At 44.6% G+C, this 17,078-nt stretch overlaps 1 protein-coding gene across 1 annotated transcript; it reads right to left on the bottom strand.

Annotated features, from left to right (window-relative positions):
- Positions 1-9,832: 9,832 nt before the first annotated feature.
- LOC148817971 (protein snail homolog Sna-like) lies at positions 9,833-15,166 on the bottom strand. Its single transcript, XM_088937447.1, has 3 exons — positions 14,741-15,166; positions 13,063-13,560; positions 9,833-11,523 (listed from the first exon to the last, which is right to left on the bottom strand). Exons 1-3 carry the CDS (start codon positions 14,814-14,816, stop codon positions 11,342-11,344), a joined length of 756 nt encoding a protein of 251 aa, XP_088793573.1. The 5' UTR covers positions 14,817-15,166; the 3' UTR covers positions 9,833-11,341.
- Positions 15,167-17,078: the final 1,912 nt, after the last annotated feature.

Here is a 17,078-nt window from a genome sequence, read left to right as displayed (position 1 = left end):
CAGGTATGTACTATAGATCCTGTGCAGGACTTCAGGAGAAATAACACACCAACCCAAATCGCTAAACAAAACGTAATCCAGAAAACAAGCAAGAAAGTCAGAAAACAATTGAAGCGCTACAGAGCAACAATCCGAAACGCAAGGCTAATTCGTAAAAGAGGAGCAAAGCTAGGAGGGCAAATACCGAATATAAACTAGTAACGAATAACACGCACCTGGAAGCTCGAGGAGAATCCGCAATAGTGAGCGCCGAAGGGAGGAAAGAGGGAAACTGAAGTAGTGATACGAGTGAACGGTGAAGGTTTGTTAAACACAGTGCGCGTGGGAATGCGAGGCGGGACGGAGACGCGTGTGGAATGCGTAACACTCACATCATAGACATTTTGCATTTATCTACCAATATTAATATTTCTCCATATTTATGCAGAAGCACTGTTTTATGGCAATATTCTTCTGAACATTTAGCCACTTTATTGTCACAGTTAATCTTGATGAAAGGTTTGTATATTGCAAAACAAAGAGTAACGTTTCGGCTTTAAGGATGTGTCTTGGACACGTTTGTGATCGATGTGACTTAGATTGTTTTCTTCTTGCCCAAATCTACAGTTTTATAACAATAAAAGGAGTATGCGGAGAATTTGAGTAAAATGTCGACACTCATTACGTATATACACTGTAGCAGAACATGTTCGAGTTGTAAGACGTTTTATTACTCTAATCGTTGAAAGAGAAATTATATTAAAGAACGCCAATACAACAACAAAAGCTCTCATGCAATGGTTCTCACATATGTCTCAAGAAGACAATTTTAATTCATTAAGAAACATAATAATACTAATAGTAATGCTTATAATTACATTTCTGTTTTGACCAAATTATTCAAACAGGTCATACCACACTCTCATTTTAATTATAAATTTAATTAACATTTTCCTTTTTAATTTTAATTATTGCCACAAGATGGCAACATTCTCCTTTTTAATTTTAATTATTGCCACAAGATGGCAACATTCTCCTTTTTAGCCAAAGTCTTGTTAGCAGTATGTTGAAAATCTTTTTTTTTCCAAGGGCGGAGTTGAAAAGCACCCTGATACATGTACGACGTGTTGTTCTAAACTCACAAATTGTGTGAAAAAAAGTACAATTTTAAAGATGGTAGAGTACTGTACCATTCCATCTCTTTTTCGGATCCTTCATAAAGTCAGGTGAATTTCATTTTCTGCACACATTTATATTCTTGCTAACAACAATCACTCAAAAGGTAGTGTTATATTATCATTTTTTTAATTATTTGTAAAGGACTAGAGTGCATAGTATCCCCATGAACATGAACTTGTGAAATTAATTTAGCAACTAAAGACTGCCCCTTGAGTGCTTCTGAGTTTTTACGAAAGAGAAACCCATTGCTGCCTGCACTCTGTCGCTAATTAACACACTGAAGTTGAAATGAGACAAGGGAGGTTTGCATTCTGCGAGAAATAAACAGATCTTGCAATGAAATATTTTGACTAAATTCTAGGAATGGTCTCTTTTAAGCTTAGGCTGCAAACTGGATAATCAAATCAAGCAGGTGAACTCGTTATTCTAATTTTTCTCTGCTAGTTCCCCCTCTGATCTCACCGCTTCTGCTGTAGGTGGCAGGTCCAGCCCCCCTGCTGTTGTCTTTCACTCACTCATTTAGCCAGGAAAGGGCTATCTGGCCAGGAAACGGAAGTCACTCTCCAATCCCCCTCCCCACAGCGCACGCAGACACCATCCTGTGGCGTGCTTTCAGCCAGGCCCTGAGACTGGAGACCCGGATTTCACTCGCCTCTGCCGCAGATCGCGGCACCAGGGCCTACTGCCTGCTCGTATTTTGATAATCTTCATCCTCCCTGACCTCCTGCCCCCCTTCTGGCGCCAGTGGTCTCTGCCTTTTCCCCCCTGATAATTGAGACCAGCTGTTGCAAGGTGCCGCCCCCCCTCCAAGTTATGCATCTCCTTCTGCACTTGTTTTTTGTACACTTCGCATTTCGCTCCCCCGGCCCTCCCGGGGCGACGTGCCTCCCCGCCAGCCCGAAACCACAAGGCGCTGCTCTCCGCCGCTCCTGCGGCTTTGCGACTCGACTTGGCGAAACATGAAGCAGGCCAGGAAACCCTGAGCACTGCCTGGCGTGCACACTCCCCCGATTCTGCCTCACGGCTTGGCCCTTTCCAGCCGGCAAAGGCTTAGAGCTCGAAAAAGGAGGTCCCACGTTTATAAAGAGCCCCCTGCAGACATTAGTTCTCCACCACAGGGATGAAACTGTTTGTGGGGTTGGCCTGCTTTCTTCTTCATTGAAAGGGGATACTCTTTCCCTTTTTAACCCCGGTGACTCAGAGTGTGAGTTAGTTCTCCCTTTATTTACGCTGACAAAATGAGCATCCTGGGGGTGACTTGTCTGGGCACACACACACACACCTCCAGAGGAATGCCGCCTCCCGAGAGGGAGAAGCCGAACTCGGTTTACCTCGCCCATCGCTACTCCCGGGCTTTGTTGGTCTTTGCGGGGATTCGCCGGGCCACGACGGCGGCGTTTCAGCGCTCTCATTAAGGGCTGCGTCTCGCTGTCTCCAGACCCCCACAGCACGGCTGCGTGTTGAGTCTGCAGTGGGGTGTGCGCTTTGATCGCGAGCTGCCCCCTGTGAGGAGGTTAATGAGAAGCTGTGTGTGATCCACAGGAACGGGGGGGGCAGAAGGGAATGAAAAGCAGACTGCCAGAGGAAGAGGCCCACAGAGTAATCCCGAGCGCGGCTCTCTGCGCAGAGGAGGGGAGGTCTGGAAATGTGGGTCAAGCTGCAGAAGGCCTTCCATCTCCTCTCCTGCATCCTATCTCTGCCTCTCCTTCCTTCCCTCCCTCCTGCGTGGCATTGCATCATTGAGCCAGCCTCCCAGCTGCTGGGACGATTCCCCGCAGCTCTGACAGCTCCCTGTCTCTGCCAGGCTGGATCTGCTGCTGCAGCCGCCCTGCCCTGTGCTGTGAAGTTCACTGCTATTACTGTTATTTGCAAAGGCAACCACAGCCTGCCCGAGGGGGGGGCGGATTCCTGAGACAGGTGGTACCTCAGCCGCCAGACGTGCCAGGGGAGAGGGGAAACAGTCACCTCTTTAATGGCGCGAGTCTGGGCCGCACTGCCTTTGATCTTAGGTGACATATCAGGCACAATTAGCTGCGTGGTGCTCATTTAGCATCCTCCTGAAAGCTGGGGGTTTTAATTGAAAACTTGTTCTCGCTGCGGCGTGAAGGCTTTCATCACCTCGCTGTAAAACTTTTAACAGCCCGAACGCACATTGTGCGAGGTGGAATATATATATTTCTATATCCGAACTGCGCATTTGATTTTTGTCAAAGTGAAATCCTGCTGTCTTTGTGAGGAGACTCAGCAGACTTTTTTTTTTTGGCTCGCTGGCTGGCTGGGTCCCTGTTAACAGACCTTGATAACTTCCTGCCTTCATTTTTGAGGAAGTGGGGGGGAAGCAGGAATGTAGGGGCAAAAAAAAAACAAAGTAACGTCCACATGCCTCCCCTGTTTGTTCTTCTGCATGTTTTCCCTCACAAAAGGGCTTTAGGAGGCAGCTTCCACAGAGCACATGGTGTGCATTACAGCCTAGCTGTCTGGCCTGCTCAGCGCCGAGTGTGTGTGTGTGACTCTGTCCCCCACCGGCTGGGGCACAGCGAGCTGGAGCCGCAACTGCAGCGGACGGATGTTTTCACATCTGGAAAGGCTTTGCTCAGAGCCGTGGGGGTCAGTGTCACCAGTTCTCTTGGACAAATTGTGTGGGAAGATTTGCATCCCCAACAGCGCAGGCTCTTGAGGGCTCCTTTCTCTTTGTCTTCTTTCTGTTTGGAAAAACACACAGGGAGATGCTTACAGCGTGTGCTTTGGAGACATGTTGAATGAATGTGTTGCGTTTGTTATTTATGGCTCCAGTTTCCTTCATTTTTGGTCCCCTCATAATCCCCTGGCCACAGTCCAGAAATATACTTGGCTCTTTCGTTTCAGGAAATGGTGTCTATGGAGCTTGAAACCGAGAGGTGGAAACCAAAGCCTAATAATTGTTTATGTATGGAGGATGGCACTCTGTACACCTGACATAAGGCTTGAATGAGCAGGGAAGACTAGGAATTAGGGAGTTAGGAAGTAGTGCAGAAGGCAAAACTGAACCTCTGAGCAGAAAGTACTAAGGCTCTGTCTCCTAGCAGAATTCCACAAAGCTCTGACCAAATGTGATTTGTGTGGAATATCTAGCTTGCCCAATGTTTGTAATTGAACACTATTGAAATGGTGTTAGTTTTGTGAGACTTTAGCATTAATTAAACATTGTTACACTTCAGATTAAGAGCTACTGTGTTTATTCTCCTCTCCAGATGCTCTTCTTTCATGGTTGGATGACGCATGCTGAGGCCACTGGTCTGCTGTTTAAAGTGGGGGCTCCTGTCTTTAATCTGCCTGTTGTTTTGGCTTTCCAAATGGACCACCCTGTGCTTTTTTTTTTTCGTTCCTCAGGTGGAAAAAGAGTTAATGTTTCAGGGTGACAGCTGCAGGCACGGTGCAGGGGCACGAGCACGGGATCATGGTGACGGCTCAATCTGTGCAGCCCCTCCGCCCTGCACTCTGCTGTAACCCGAGTCTTGAGCGCGGCTGGGGGGCAGGTGTCTCTCCTCACCACACCTCCAGGCAAGAGGGCAGGGACAGCCTCAGAACACCTGCTGCTACCTGCCTGCTTCTTGCCTGCCTGCTTAGAAAGGAATCCTGTATTTTTTAGACAAGAGCTCTCATTTTGTACTTTGGTGCTGTGCTGTGTGATGACTCTTAACGTCCCCTTCTGCTCCTACCCTTCTCATACCTACTGTATGTGTGGCCCGGCCAGAATTCTACACTTGTCTTTAATTATAAACTTTAATGCTCCCACAGAGAGCATGCATTGTTATAGCAAACATGGTTTTGTTACACCATTAACATATTTACTGTATACACCATGTGATTGAGAAACATTTATTTGTTGTCTAGTAGATCTATCGTTATGGTTTTCCAACTAATGAGCACAAGCAGAGGGGATGGATGAAGATGAGAGAGAAATGGAGGATTTCCTGCCCTTACATGGTGCTGTTCAGGGATTAAACACATAACAGATGAAAAAAAAAAATAATCACACAGTCAACTGACCAAACGAAAATTAGAGTCAAACAGAAATACGCATTAAAAACTGCAGGAAAGGGTGGGCCTTTAAAATGCACACACTCACAGAGTCTCTAATCAATCGGGGTGATGGGTTCCAGAACTGTGGAACTGCACACAAGAAAATTGCATTTCCCATTGTGTGAAGCCTGATTTTTGGGTAAAAGAAGAATACTTCAATCAGCAGATCTCTGATCATGTGTTGGACTATTGCCATACAACTATCCTTTTAGTTAACCTGAAGCTGGACCATGTACTAACTTATAGATAAGCAGGGAACTGTTGAAATCTACTCTAAACTTCAAAGGAAGTCAAAGCAATGTACAGAAGGTACAGTACATATTCCGAATCTTGCTACAGTCAGGAAAGAAGGAGCCACTGCAGTCTGAGCTCGATGACGTAGGGGCACGTATCCATCTTTCAGCATCAGATTCACACTGCTCCATGTACGGTTTTGCTCCGGTTCGGAGCTTTTCACTCGCCTTAATTCGATACACAGTACAAACCGCGGGCTGAAAAGGGGGAGTCTTTATCAGAGCGCTGCGGTGCTGTGAAGACAGTGGAAAGAAAAGCCTTTCTGAAAGCGTGGAAGCCTCTGGGTATGGATTTCAGGCAGGTGGATTAGTGCGCCTGCAGGGCACGGGGAGAGAATCAGTCAATCTGGGGCTCTCTCTGCACCGGCTGGGCCACCCCCCTGTTCTAAGGAGCAAGCGTCCTCTCTCTTTTCTTGCCGTGTGGAATGTGACAGAACAATAGCTCACCAAACACTCCTCCCCAAACCTCCAGGCTCAGCAAGCCCTGACAGGAGACAAGCAGTGCACCTTGCACTTCACTAACTCTCTCTCCCAGCCACCCCCTCCCCCACTGAGGCAAAATACCTCTTGCATATTTTGCAATTGTCTGGAATACAGGTGATTATTTTTGTGCCAGGTGCAAGAGAAACACACCCAATTCTGAACGTGCAGAGAGAAGACGTCCCGGCCTGTTTTCTGTTGTCTCCTTCTCAGCTTTTCCAGAGCTTAGAGGTGGAATTTGGAGCATGTGGCAAGCAAGTAGAAGACCCTTTGTTTTCATAACATGACGAAGATTTATGTGGAGGGATGGGTTAAACTCCAGCCACAGTGCTCAACTGCCAGGCATCTTCAGTAGGTTTAAGGAGTCTACAAGAGAGCTGTTATGGGCAGGAAGGCTTTCTCTTGTTGTTAGTTTCTGACATTAGTTTGTTTTATGCTGGATAATGAAAAGGGAATTTTGCTGGATATCAACATTGAAGGACAAATAGGGCCCCTTTGATAATTAGTGATATTTAGCGCAGAAACTAAACTGCAATTAAAAACTCCAAACTAGAGAGAAGAGACATGGAGAGTTATAAACTAATCACAAAACCTGTTTGGGGTTCAATCTGGGGTTCTACCCCTGTTTGTGTAGGTTTCCTCCCACAGTCCAAACACATACTGGCAGATTAATTGGCTTCTGGGAAACGTGGTCTTAAGTGTGAGTGTGTGTGTGCCCGTGTCTGTGTGTGTGGGTGCCCTGTGATGAACTGGAGTCCTGTCCAGGGTGTATCCTTCCTTGTGCCCAGTGTTTGCCAGGGTAGACTCTGGCTCCCCCACAACCCTAAATTGGAGGAAACGATTAGAACATGGATGGATGATTACAGACTAGCAGTTCCAGCTGCAACATTCAGATCTAGCACAGGGGACAATAAGACACTAGAGTTTGTTGGGAACTTGTGAAAGAAAATCTGATGGCAACTAATATTTTGCCAGACTGTTTTGAGAGAAGGGATAAGAAGGAGGATAAGGGAAAGTGTGGATATGTTCTGAAACTCCAGTAATAAGACCTACTGTAGGCTTGATGTGGGAAGCTGGCAAGGCAGGATGTTCTCTGAACCCCCCCCCCCAATGGGGTCATTTCCTGTCTCTTAGTCAGCTTGGTTTATTTATCTAAACGTGTCGCTCCAGGGCAGGAGATGGTTCCATTCACAAAGTGGCAGTGAAATCACAGTAAAACACTCACTCTTCAGACTCTTCCTGATAGACTGTACTACTGAGGCAGTGAATCACTTGCTATGAAGTTTCCAACATATGCAATAGTTCAATAATAAGGATTGCAGGTGCTGAGATGTCAGGTATTCAAGTATTACATTTAATTTAGCTTTAATTGAATTTAATCAACATTTACCCTGCCACCATTGTATATTTGATTAAAGACCCTTTCTGCCTCAAAACTCTGTGCAGAAATCCTTTTCTTCAACATATGTGTGAAAACGTCCATTTATTTCTGTTCAGTGTTTCTCAGTATAAAATGTTTTAGAGCTGCCTGATATTTGATGTTTTGATTTCAGAATATCCATCCATTATAGGAAAAGCAGCGTATTCGGGTAAAAGTCAGAGCCTATCCCTGAAGCATTGTGCACAAGGCATGACTGAGAGCACGGGACTGCTCTCATCCTGTGCAGGATGCCAGTCCACCACTGGACCATGTAGAAAGGGAAAATTTAGAACTGCCAATCAAATCTAATGTGTGACCCGGGGAAGAGGGGGCAAAACTGCAGGCAGGGCCTGGAAAAAATCCTGTGTTTTATGAACAGAACTGACAGAGCAGCATAGGAACAGAAGGAAAGACAAGGTTTCTGAGTAGCACTAACCACCTCAATACTGTGTTGCCCTCTTTACAATGTGTTTCTATCAATGCATAACAAGTATTTCACCTGCCAGGCACAATACATAAAATAAGGAACAAAATGTTAAAGATTTGCAACTACAGCAATGGTCATTGATGTCCCTTCTTCATTGGCCTTATTTTGATCCATGTCTATTAATCAAATGAACAGTGTTTTCTGCACGGACACCTAGTGTCTATTTCAACAAGACGGAGTCCTCCTGCTTAGCAGTGGCACATGTAGTAACTGGAACATTTCGATAAAGTACAAAAACCTTCTCTAGACCGCAGAGTGTTTATACCCTTCTGGAAAACCTGCACTCAGTAAGAACTGGCTGAGGACTTTTATCAGGGCTGCAGGATGAGTCGTGTTTATGCTTGCCTGACAGCTTCTTCCTGTGTCCCAGACCAGGCTGTGCAACTCCAGTTGAGAGGAAGGTTGCTGTTCAAAAAAAATGTGCTCCCCACTCCAAACTAGGTCAATATAAACTGGCGGTTTCCTGCTTGAAATTGGCTCAGACTCAAGGATGTGAATTTGAAGATGTGAGGTCCACAGATACAGGAGACAGGAGATTCCTAGCAGCAGCTCAGAGGCACTGTGCAAATGGTGCATTTTTTAAAAGTGCAGGCTGCAGTCCACAGCACGTTTGAACTCTGTGCTTACTTTGGGAGTCATAAGTGGTGATTTAATAAATGATAGAGTACATCTGTCACTTTAAACATGCAATCATCAAATCAACAGAAAACTAAAACTTTCTTTTGTCATGGCCATTTGCATGCAATGCCTGGGTGAACAAATTAGAGAGAATGGCTCATATGCAATTTTCTATGAAATGTGCTATGTATCTGTATTACATGTGTTTGTTCCCAAAGGTTTAGGAGTCTAGTGGTCTCTGCACCATTCTTTAAATATCACTGCAGCCTCAGCCCCACACACATGGAGCCTGTATTTATAATTCCTAAGCCGTTTGTGACAGACGTACTGTATCATACAGTTCAGGGAGTCCACAGCTATAATTCCCAAGCATCTTGCCCAATCCAAGAACATCTGAGTAGCACTGTGCAAACATAAATAGAGCAAGTGCTTAGAATGAAGACATTACACACTACAATCGTGGGTGTCTGAAAATATTTGCAAACTGCTGCTGAAAAAACGAGCTGGAAATTCTTAAACTGTCTAGCACAAGAAACTGCTGCTATTTAGAACTGAACTTTCATACCATAGCAATATTCCCAGCCGTCACCCAGAAAGAACATGACAACAGTTCAGGGCAGGTTGAAACATACTGTTAAAAAAACCCTGTAAGAAATGTGTTTTTTTTTTCTTCGTTTATGAAAGTTTACCTTGGTAGATTTCTGGTTGATGAATACATTTTTACTGTGATTGGGTCATAGCTTTGTTATGGTTTCGACATGCCTCCACTTTGCTTAACTGCACGGAAATACCATGATAAGTGTTTCTAACTAATGTTCAATACAGTCCAGCATGGCGACCCTAAGGTTTAGATTAGCAACGCGATTTACATTTTTTTCTCATCTGTCATTTCCATTTTCCAGAGTGGAATTTTAGAGCGAGCAGCTGTATCTAAAAGCCCTTTGTTATAACTCATTTTACAAGACAAAATAGCTCAAACTGAACACTAAGAAGGAGTTGCAAGTTCGAGCAGTTTTACTGCTCGATAGAGTGCACTGTCCCTTGGGAAAAAGTTGATAAATAATGCTTTGTGAAAAATGGACCCGGTCATAGGAGCCATCTCTTAGAATACATGATCATGCTGATATTTGAACAACCTTCCTAATTGTGGATAATAAGATCTGCTGTTGAGAGGTATCCATTGATAATGGGCAGGTGTGCATTCTGTGTCATTTTAATCACACATGCCTGCTCTGAACCGCCATCATTCTCCTTCCTGATCTGTATCCTCACTAAGTGCAACAGCAAAATATTTCAAAAATGACAAAAACTTGATTTTTTACAAACATAAATTACTTTATTGAATTGGTATAAACCAAACAAGTACAAAAGTCTAAAGGTACAAAAAGCGATTGTCAAGAGATTGCACAGTATTTTGTAAAGCTCCAATCCTTACAAAAATTGAAGTGTAAAATGTCTGGATGCTGATCCTCACCAGCTAAGATTCAGAAAGAACAAAACCAGACACTAATCATAATACAATATAGGAATCAAGCAGTGAGAAAATCCCTATGGAAATAGAGCAGGTCCAGCTCTGCTACCTTTATTAATACACCTTCCTTAAGACAAATTCTAATACTGCAAAATGATAAGACTAACAAAGTATTTAAGAAATGGCACCAGGGAATACACCATTCGAGGTAACAGAAGGCACACCCTTGTTATTTCAAAGGGAATGGTTTTGAAATTACAGTATATCAAATACTGAAAAAGCACAGCAAGTAATATTTTGATTTACAGTTTATCTTGTGTTTCAAGAGAAGTTTAAATAGTAACTGTTACATACTTATTTCCTGTCGTTAGTCCTATGGCTTTGTGGTTGTGGGTGTTTCTTTTCTGAACGACAATGGTATAAATAAAATGCACTTTGCAGTTGACCAGGATAGATCTTAAACAGTGTGCCGTAGCAGCCCGAAAAGAAAGCCGTTGGTGAAAGAGATGAAACGGGCACCAGGAAGCGTGGGTTTTCAGGGGTTTGGAGACAGGTGGACTTCTTTAGACAGGCAGTTAAAAGTGTCCCGGGATATTGTTCAGAAATGTCCAAGACAAGAGAGGACGGCTGTAAGTCACACACAATTAATCCCCACTTCTCCCACTCCCACCACTGTTTTACTTCTTCTTATTTGCTTTCCAGCAGAGAATTCACAGGAAGTCACCTGTCAGCGGTCCTGCGAAGGTCACTGACTGTGCACCTGTCAGCGCCCAGCCTCCACTCAGCGTCAGGAGGCAGCTGTCCCAATAAATTCCTTAGTGTGCGCTGCCCCTGACACGCTGGAGAGCAGCTGTCTCATTGTGAGCCCCGGACTGCCACATTCGAACAGTCGTGCTGTCCAAGCCCCATTCGAAAACTTAATAAAACACAAATACTCACTGTACCTCTCTATGAAAGAGACTGTATTCATGAACGATATTGAAATTTCCTTAAAACGACAGGCAAACTCAGACAGATGCGGGTCAGATTTTAGAAGTTCTTTTTTTTGTACCAGAAGGAAAAAAAAACCAAGAGCGACTGCAGTAAAAGCTTGACTCGATTACACAGTTATCCATTTCAGCGAGGACATTCCACATCCAGTATATTAGCCATCTATGTCCTCCTACACAGTGCCGAATCTGTGGGTGTCTCACATGACAAGCCCGGCAGCCACTGACACCATGAGTCACTCGATAGGGGGGTAGAGGGGTCAAAGGTTGAAGGTCATGGTAGGTGGTGGAGGAGGGGAGGCAGGTCTGTTTGTTAAAGGCAGGCACACGTGGCCCAGCAGTCCTCAGGCAGGCGAGATTTTCCTAGGTGGAGGAGCAGCAGCCGGTCTCCGTGTGCTTGTGGAGCAGGGACATGCGGCTGAAGGTTCGAGAGCAGCCGCTACACTGGTACTTCTTCACCTCGGAGTGGGTCTGCAGGTGGGCGCGCAGGTTGGAGCGGTCGGCAAAGGCGCGGCTGCAGTGCGGGCAAGAAAACGGGCGCTCGCCTGGAAACAGAGGACGACAGGGAAGGCTGAGTGGGTTAAAGAGCTCGGGTTCGAGAAACCTTTTTCAATGCCATGTAAATTGGAGAAGAGATGGGCAATGCATTTTCCACTGGGCCTCTATTGACATAGTGGTAGGAATCCCAAAAATGTACTAATCCCTTCAACCTTATCTTTTTAGGACAATGATAGTGGCAAAGCAGTTCATGTTTATTGCCATCAAATTAGTGCAAAGGATCATCTAAGTGGGAGCAAGTGGGGCTCTTGCAAGAGCTCCTACAGCTCCAGCCAACAGTATGTAGAGTGTCTACTAACACATTTCTAAAATAACCATTGATAACTATGATCATATATATGAAATATTAAATAACTTTAATTGTAAGCTTCTTTGGATAAATGTGTCTGACGCATTAATACATGTAAACCAGGAGAGTACTATAATGCATAACTCCCTGGCGTAATTCTGAGGCTAGAAAGTATTAGAAATATTTGCATTAGGTGCTACATGTTAAAAATACTTAGTTTAGCTCTCAGGTTCTTAAGGCTGTCTTTTACCATGTTATCTACATATCTGATGCACATGCAAGATAAGATGTTTTAATCAGAGAAGGCATTGTGATTGGTTGTTTGCAAAGAGCCATGCCTACACCAAGCAAAAACAAACAATGCTTTCTTTACCATCATGGCTATCATTCGCTGTACTCAGAAGTACCTTTTCCAGGCACAAACTAGAAAGGCCTCCTTTGATCTTATTTTTTATTAATGGTGCATGGCTTCATTCTAACCCACAGTGGCCTCCCTGATCAGAACTGGATAACTATGTTACTGCTTTCATTATGGTTTCAGTTTCGCAAGCAATCAGAAATGAAAAAATATATATCTTTGTCAAGAATCTGAAGCAGAAACCTGCAAAGCACCCTTAACAACCCTACTTTCAACCAAATCTATATATTTTAAAACTCAAGCACTGCAAATTCTAGTAAATGTTCATGGAATAATATAAAAATATATCTCTGTCAGATCAGTTATGAGTGCTGCCTAATTCTGCACACTGGAGAGCCAACTGGACACGAATCAGAGGAGGTCAGCAGCTAACCTGAGATGGACAGGCCTATACATAAATCTGACTGAAGCATTATGAGAACAGTATAGAGTGGTAGACACGCACAACACAAAATACAGAGTATGGGCTGCTAACTCAAAACTTCTGGCAGGTCAATTCTCGAATGTGTAAAACCACTCTGAGGAACTCTGAGGAAGCACTCAGCAAAACTCTTACGAGTGGCGAAAACGCAACTATTTTCTGGTCTACCTCAAGCACATTCCAGTACGGTCACACCCTACAGCCTTTTTTTTCTTTTCGGCCCTTGGACACGGCGTACTTTTTTTCTCTTTAGCCTTTTTGCGTGACCATCCGACTACCCCCGGCAGCACCACAGAAAGAATCACAACAACCCTGAACCTCAGCACCACGCGTGCTGTCCGTGGCAAAATGAAACACAGGCGGTCCACAGTGAGTGGGGTGCATCTCTTGGGGCTTACCGGTATGGGTTCGAATGTGTCCCTGCAGCAGCCAGGGCCTGGAGAAGGCCTTCCCGCAGGTGGTGCACACACAGGGCAGGGTGTGGGAGCGGATGTGCATCTTCAGCGCTCCCAGGCTGCTGTACTCCTTAGGGCAGTGCTTACAGCGCAAGGCTGGCCGCGGGACCACAAACCCTTCGTTCTCCCCAGCGTGGGACACCTGGTGGCGGGACAGTCCGGAGGGGGTGCTGTAGGTCTTGCTGCAGCGGGGGCACGGGTAGCGGTCCGTGGGCTCGGGGCTGGGGGGGTCCGAGGTGCGCCCCTCGTCCTCCTCGCTGCAGCTGGACTGGGAGCTCACCTCCATGGGGTCGGCCGCAGAGGGGCTGGTCTCAGAGGGGTAGAGGTTAGGGATGATCCCCACATCCCACACCAGGCAGGCGGAGTAAGAGACGGAGCCGTTCTCCCCAGCTGGGAGCTCCACCAGCGGGTACCTCTCTGGCAGGACAGGTGGCAGCGAGTCTGCAAATTCAAGGAGAGACAGTTAGAGGCAGCTCGCTCCAAACCAAATACTCTCGGCATCCCTCAACAGCGCCGCAGTTTGCACGGTGTTTGTTTAAAGGTTATCGGAAAACATGAAATTTAAATTAATTTAACTGTACAGGTTCAAAAAGTGACTTAAATCGCTTCCGAAAACGATCTGGCCTGCCTACAGAGCTACATTTGCAAATAGGTCGTGACTCAGTCATTTAAGTCTTGTACAGGTAGTTCAATCTATGAGTCTGGCATATTCTGCTGAAAATGAGATATCCCCTTCTGTATTTTCCCTAACAGTGTAGTACTCCATGTGATGTGTCTTTTTTAAAGAGCGTTCAAACTACCTTTTTTTTATTTCAAGACAAAAGTGGAACCAATAAAAACTCCAATAACCCTTCCGCTAGTGTTTTTGAAGCGTCGTGGGATTTTGTCTGCACACCTTGCTCCCAACAAAAGGTGACATACTTAACGCTGCGTAAAATCCCCCAAGTTATTACCTACAGCAAAATTCAGCCAATTAAGGGCTGTTTCCTCTACTGACCCATTGACATGGGGTCGTCAAATCACCAGGAAACCGCTAATTTCACGAGGCTGACTGGAAGGTCAAAACTGATACCCCCTGCACTGTCGTCTGAAACTACCAGGGATTCAAAAGCGCGCAACGTACACTTTGCATCCTAAGATCTGATTTCTGAAAGTCGGGTAACTTTTTATTAGCAAAAGACCGATATCAATTAAAAACCTGCCTTGAACTTTATTTTTATGTAACCCAAAAACTCTGCACTCAGGGAATGCCGTTTGCAGTGCCATCACCGCACTGTATAGCTATCGCCGCACAGACAGATCCGCTCTGTGGAGAACTGGTCTCCTCTCTGCTCCAAGTTGAGCCTATGCAAGACACGTTTCTTGCGGGTTTCAGAATACTAACGAAACGGTTGGCAAACGTTACATAGTTCCTGCTTCAGAACTATATAACCTATTACGACTTTGCACGTTTAAAACGAAACTCCTTAATATGAAAGCTCGTTTTGTTTTATCACATTGGTGTATATTTAGCACCGATCTGTTGTCACATCAGCACCCATTACCGTAGGTTGCAAGCTGGCTTTCTTAAACATACACATACAACAAGATACATAGAGTACCATTTAAAAAAAATACTTACCAGCTTGTCTTGCGAGCTTGCTGTAATTCGGCTTCTTGTTGGTGAAATACTTCTTCACGAGGAAAGATCGAGGCATGTTTTCTTAATAGTGGGGACAAAAAGGATGAGAAACGCGGTCTTGATGAATAACTTTCTCTGAAGATTCTGGGATCCAACGTCAGCACAATGTCCTCACCAAGAAAGAATCCCCTTTAACACATCAGGGGAAAGAGGCTGAAAAAAGCCAGAGACTGTCCGCCACCTCCTTTGGGAATCGGAATTTATCTTGAGCTCAAAGCTGGTCCACCGCTCGCAGCACTTGGGTGGAGATGCCCGGAATGACCGCGGTAACCTGTTTCTTAACTCCGCACGCAGTCCGTGTCACTCGTACTTAAGAGTGAAAATTGTACAATCCCTCCCTGGTCCGTTTCTCAAATATTCTCCCAGGATGAGACAGGGGGCTGGGGTGTGCAGCAGTAACCCCGCCCAGAAGACACCCCCTGCAATCGGACACTAGGGGGGCGGAGCCGGAGCGGCTCCAAAACAGGTGCCCGGAGGCGCGAGGTGGGAGATCCACGTGGTGAACGTCTGTCGTGTTTATCGAGATACACACAGAAGGAATGTGATTGTCTTTCTTCATATTTAAAATCACATTCCAATCGAGATTATGTAAATACTTTGAACACAGTGCATTGCATCGCCTTCGCTACTTGCCTAACTATACAGCAACGCAGTGCTGCACGAAGGAAGCGAATTGCCCATTAGGCAGCTGAAAAGATCAGGAATGCATGTCCATTTTAGTTCTTCTTGTTGTTGTTGTTGTTAAAATCTTCTCAGTTCTGCCGTTCTACCGTACAAAATATGACATAAAAAACAACAATTACCCGTTAGACTTCCATTATCACGAGAATCATTTTCCTCTAAAACAGACAACTACTTCAGAAATACGTGACAGGCCTGCAATGATCCTGCAATATGATTATTTGCTTAGAATAAGTATCTAGGATACCGTGATTTTAAAATAAATGTTTTTTTAAAAGTTGTAGTCGGTTTAAAGTAATAGGCAATACTACGCTAAGCAATTTGTGTGAAAAAAAACCAACAGTGCCCACCATGTCATCTCTCTAGAATTCATATCTCTAGAATTTGTTAGGTAAAGAGCTCAGAGGCCGAAGCCCAGAATATACAGTACAATTCATTGGGCCTATACACCTAAAAACCTTAACAGACATGATCAAAAAAAGCAGTAATGTGCTCTGGTGCAGAGACGCGAAACACAAATATCAAATTACTGTATCTGTGAGTCTGCGGTAAAGAATCCGAAGTGTCTGGATAGTGATGTAATGTTCATTTCCGAACTGCGCTGCTACAGTGTCCCCTATCGGCACAAAAGGTGGTAAATTGGTAAAAAAAAATAGTTCAGTTGTTATTTTAATAAGTGCACCGTGTTATTGCAATGTATTTAAAATGGAACACGTAAATTAACCGTATTCCTTTAGCGTTATAGAGGGTCAACATAAATGTGGAAAGATTTAAGTCTGTATTTAAAATATAACTGTTTCTTTACTTTTCAAAAAAACCTAAAAGTTACTACTTTGGATGTCGGGTGGTTTGTTTACTGCAGCAGAGACATCCAGTCTGGAGTTCCCCAGGTAAAATAACCGGCAGGAGGTAACTCATGAATAGTTTATTTTAAAATCCTTTACTTAATCATGTAGGTCACCTTAGAACAAATTATCATTTACAATGCCGTCCTGCAGAGTCCCCATTCATTCAGCGATACATTCCTACGGTGGTGCAATTTGAGTGAAGCGCTTTGCTTAAACGCACTACCGCAGCGTCCCATGTCCACAAGACCCACAAGTCTTAGGTCTAGAGTCTAGAGCACCAAACTACCTACTCCCACAGGGAGATATAAGGTCCCAGAAGCAAAATCGTTCTCTAGATCTCCATTAACAACACGACTACTACTGACAAGCAAACAAACGCATAAACAAATGCCGACCGCAACAAATTCAGACCGAGGAAAATAGGACCTATTGAGTGGAGCGTGTTCTCTCTAACATCCCTTGGGAGTCCTTGAAGATGTGACTTCCCAAAGTTACAGTATGTCAAGTGCGCGCCCAAGCCTTTAAAAATGTAACATGACTTAATCAATCAGACCTTGGAAATAATTGCTAATTGTTTTTAATTAAATTAAAACAATTGAAGACTTATTGGAGACACGGCACAGTAAGCACCACAAATCACAGTTTTAGCTGCACGAAACTGAGAAGTTGCTTATGTTAATCTATTACAAGATAAACGTATCTTTTCATGGTTTTGCACAGTGCAGCAGTGGAAAGGCGCCGTGACTCAT

Source organism: Atractosteus spatula, chromosome 19 (genome assembly GCF_055471065.1).
Source record: "Atractosteus spatula isolate fAtrSpa1 chromosome 19, fAtrSpa1.hap1, whole genome shotgun sequence".
NCBI lineage: Eukaryota > Metazoa > Chordata > Actinopteri > Semionotiformes > Lepisosteidae > Atractosteus > Atractosteus spatula.
Note: the sequence above shows the minus strand (reverse complement) of the source record. Positions and strands in the feature narration are given on the sequence as shown.

Excerpts from the sequence above, each read along its gene's own strand:
- LOC148817971 (XM_088937447.1), bottom strand. The coding sequence starts at position 14,816 with ATGCCTCGATCTTTCCTCGTGAAGAAGTATTTCACCAACAAGAAGCCG. Across the intron at positions 13,561-14,740 it reads CAAGCTCGCAAGACAAGCTG|ACTCGCTGCCACCTGTCCTG; the intron begins GTAAGTATTTTT and ends TTGAATTTGCAG. Across the intron at positions 11,524-13,062 it reads ACACATTCGAACCCATACCG|GCGAGCGCCCGTTTTCTTGC; the intron begins GTAAGCCCCAAG and ends CTCTGTTTCCAG.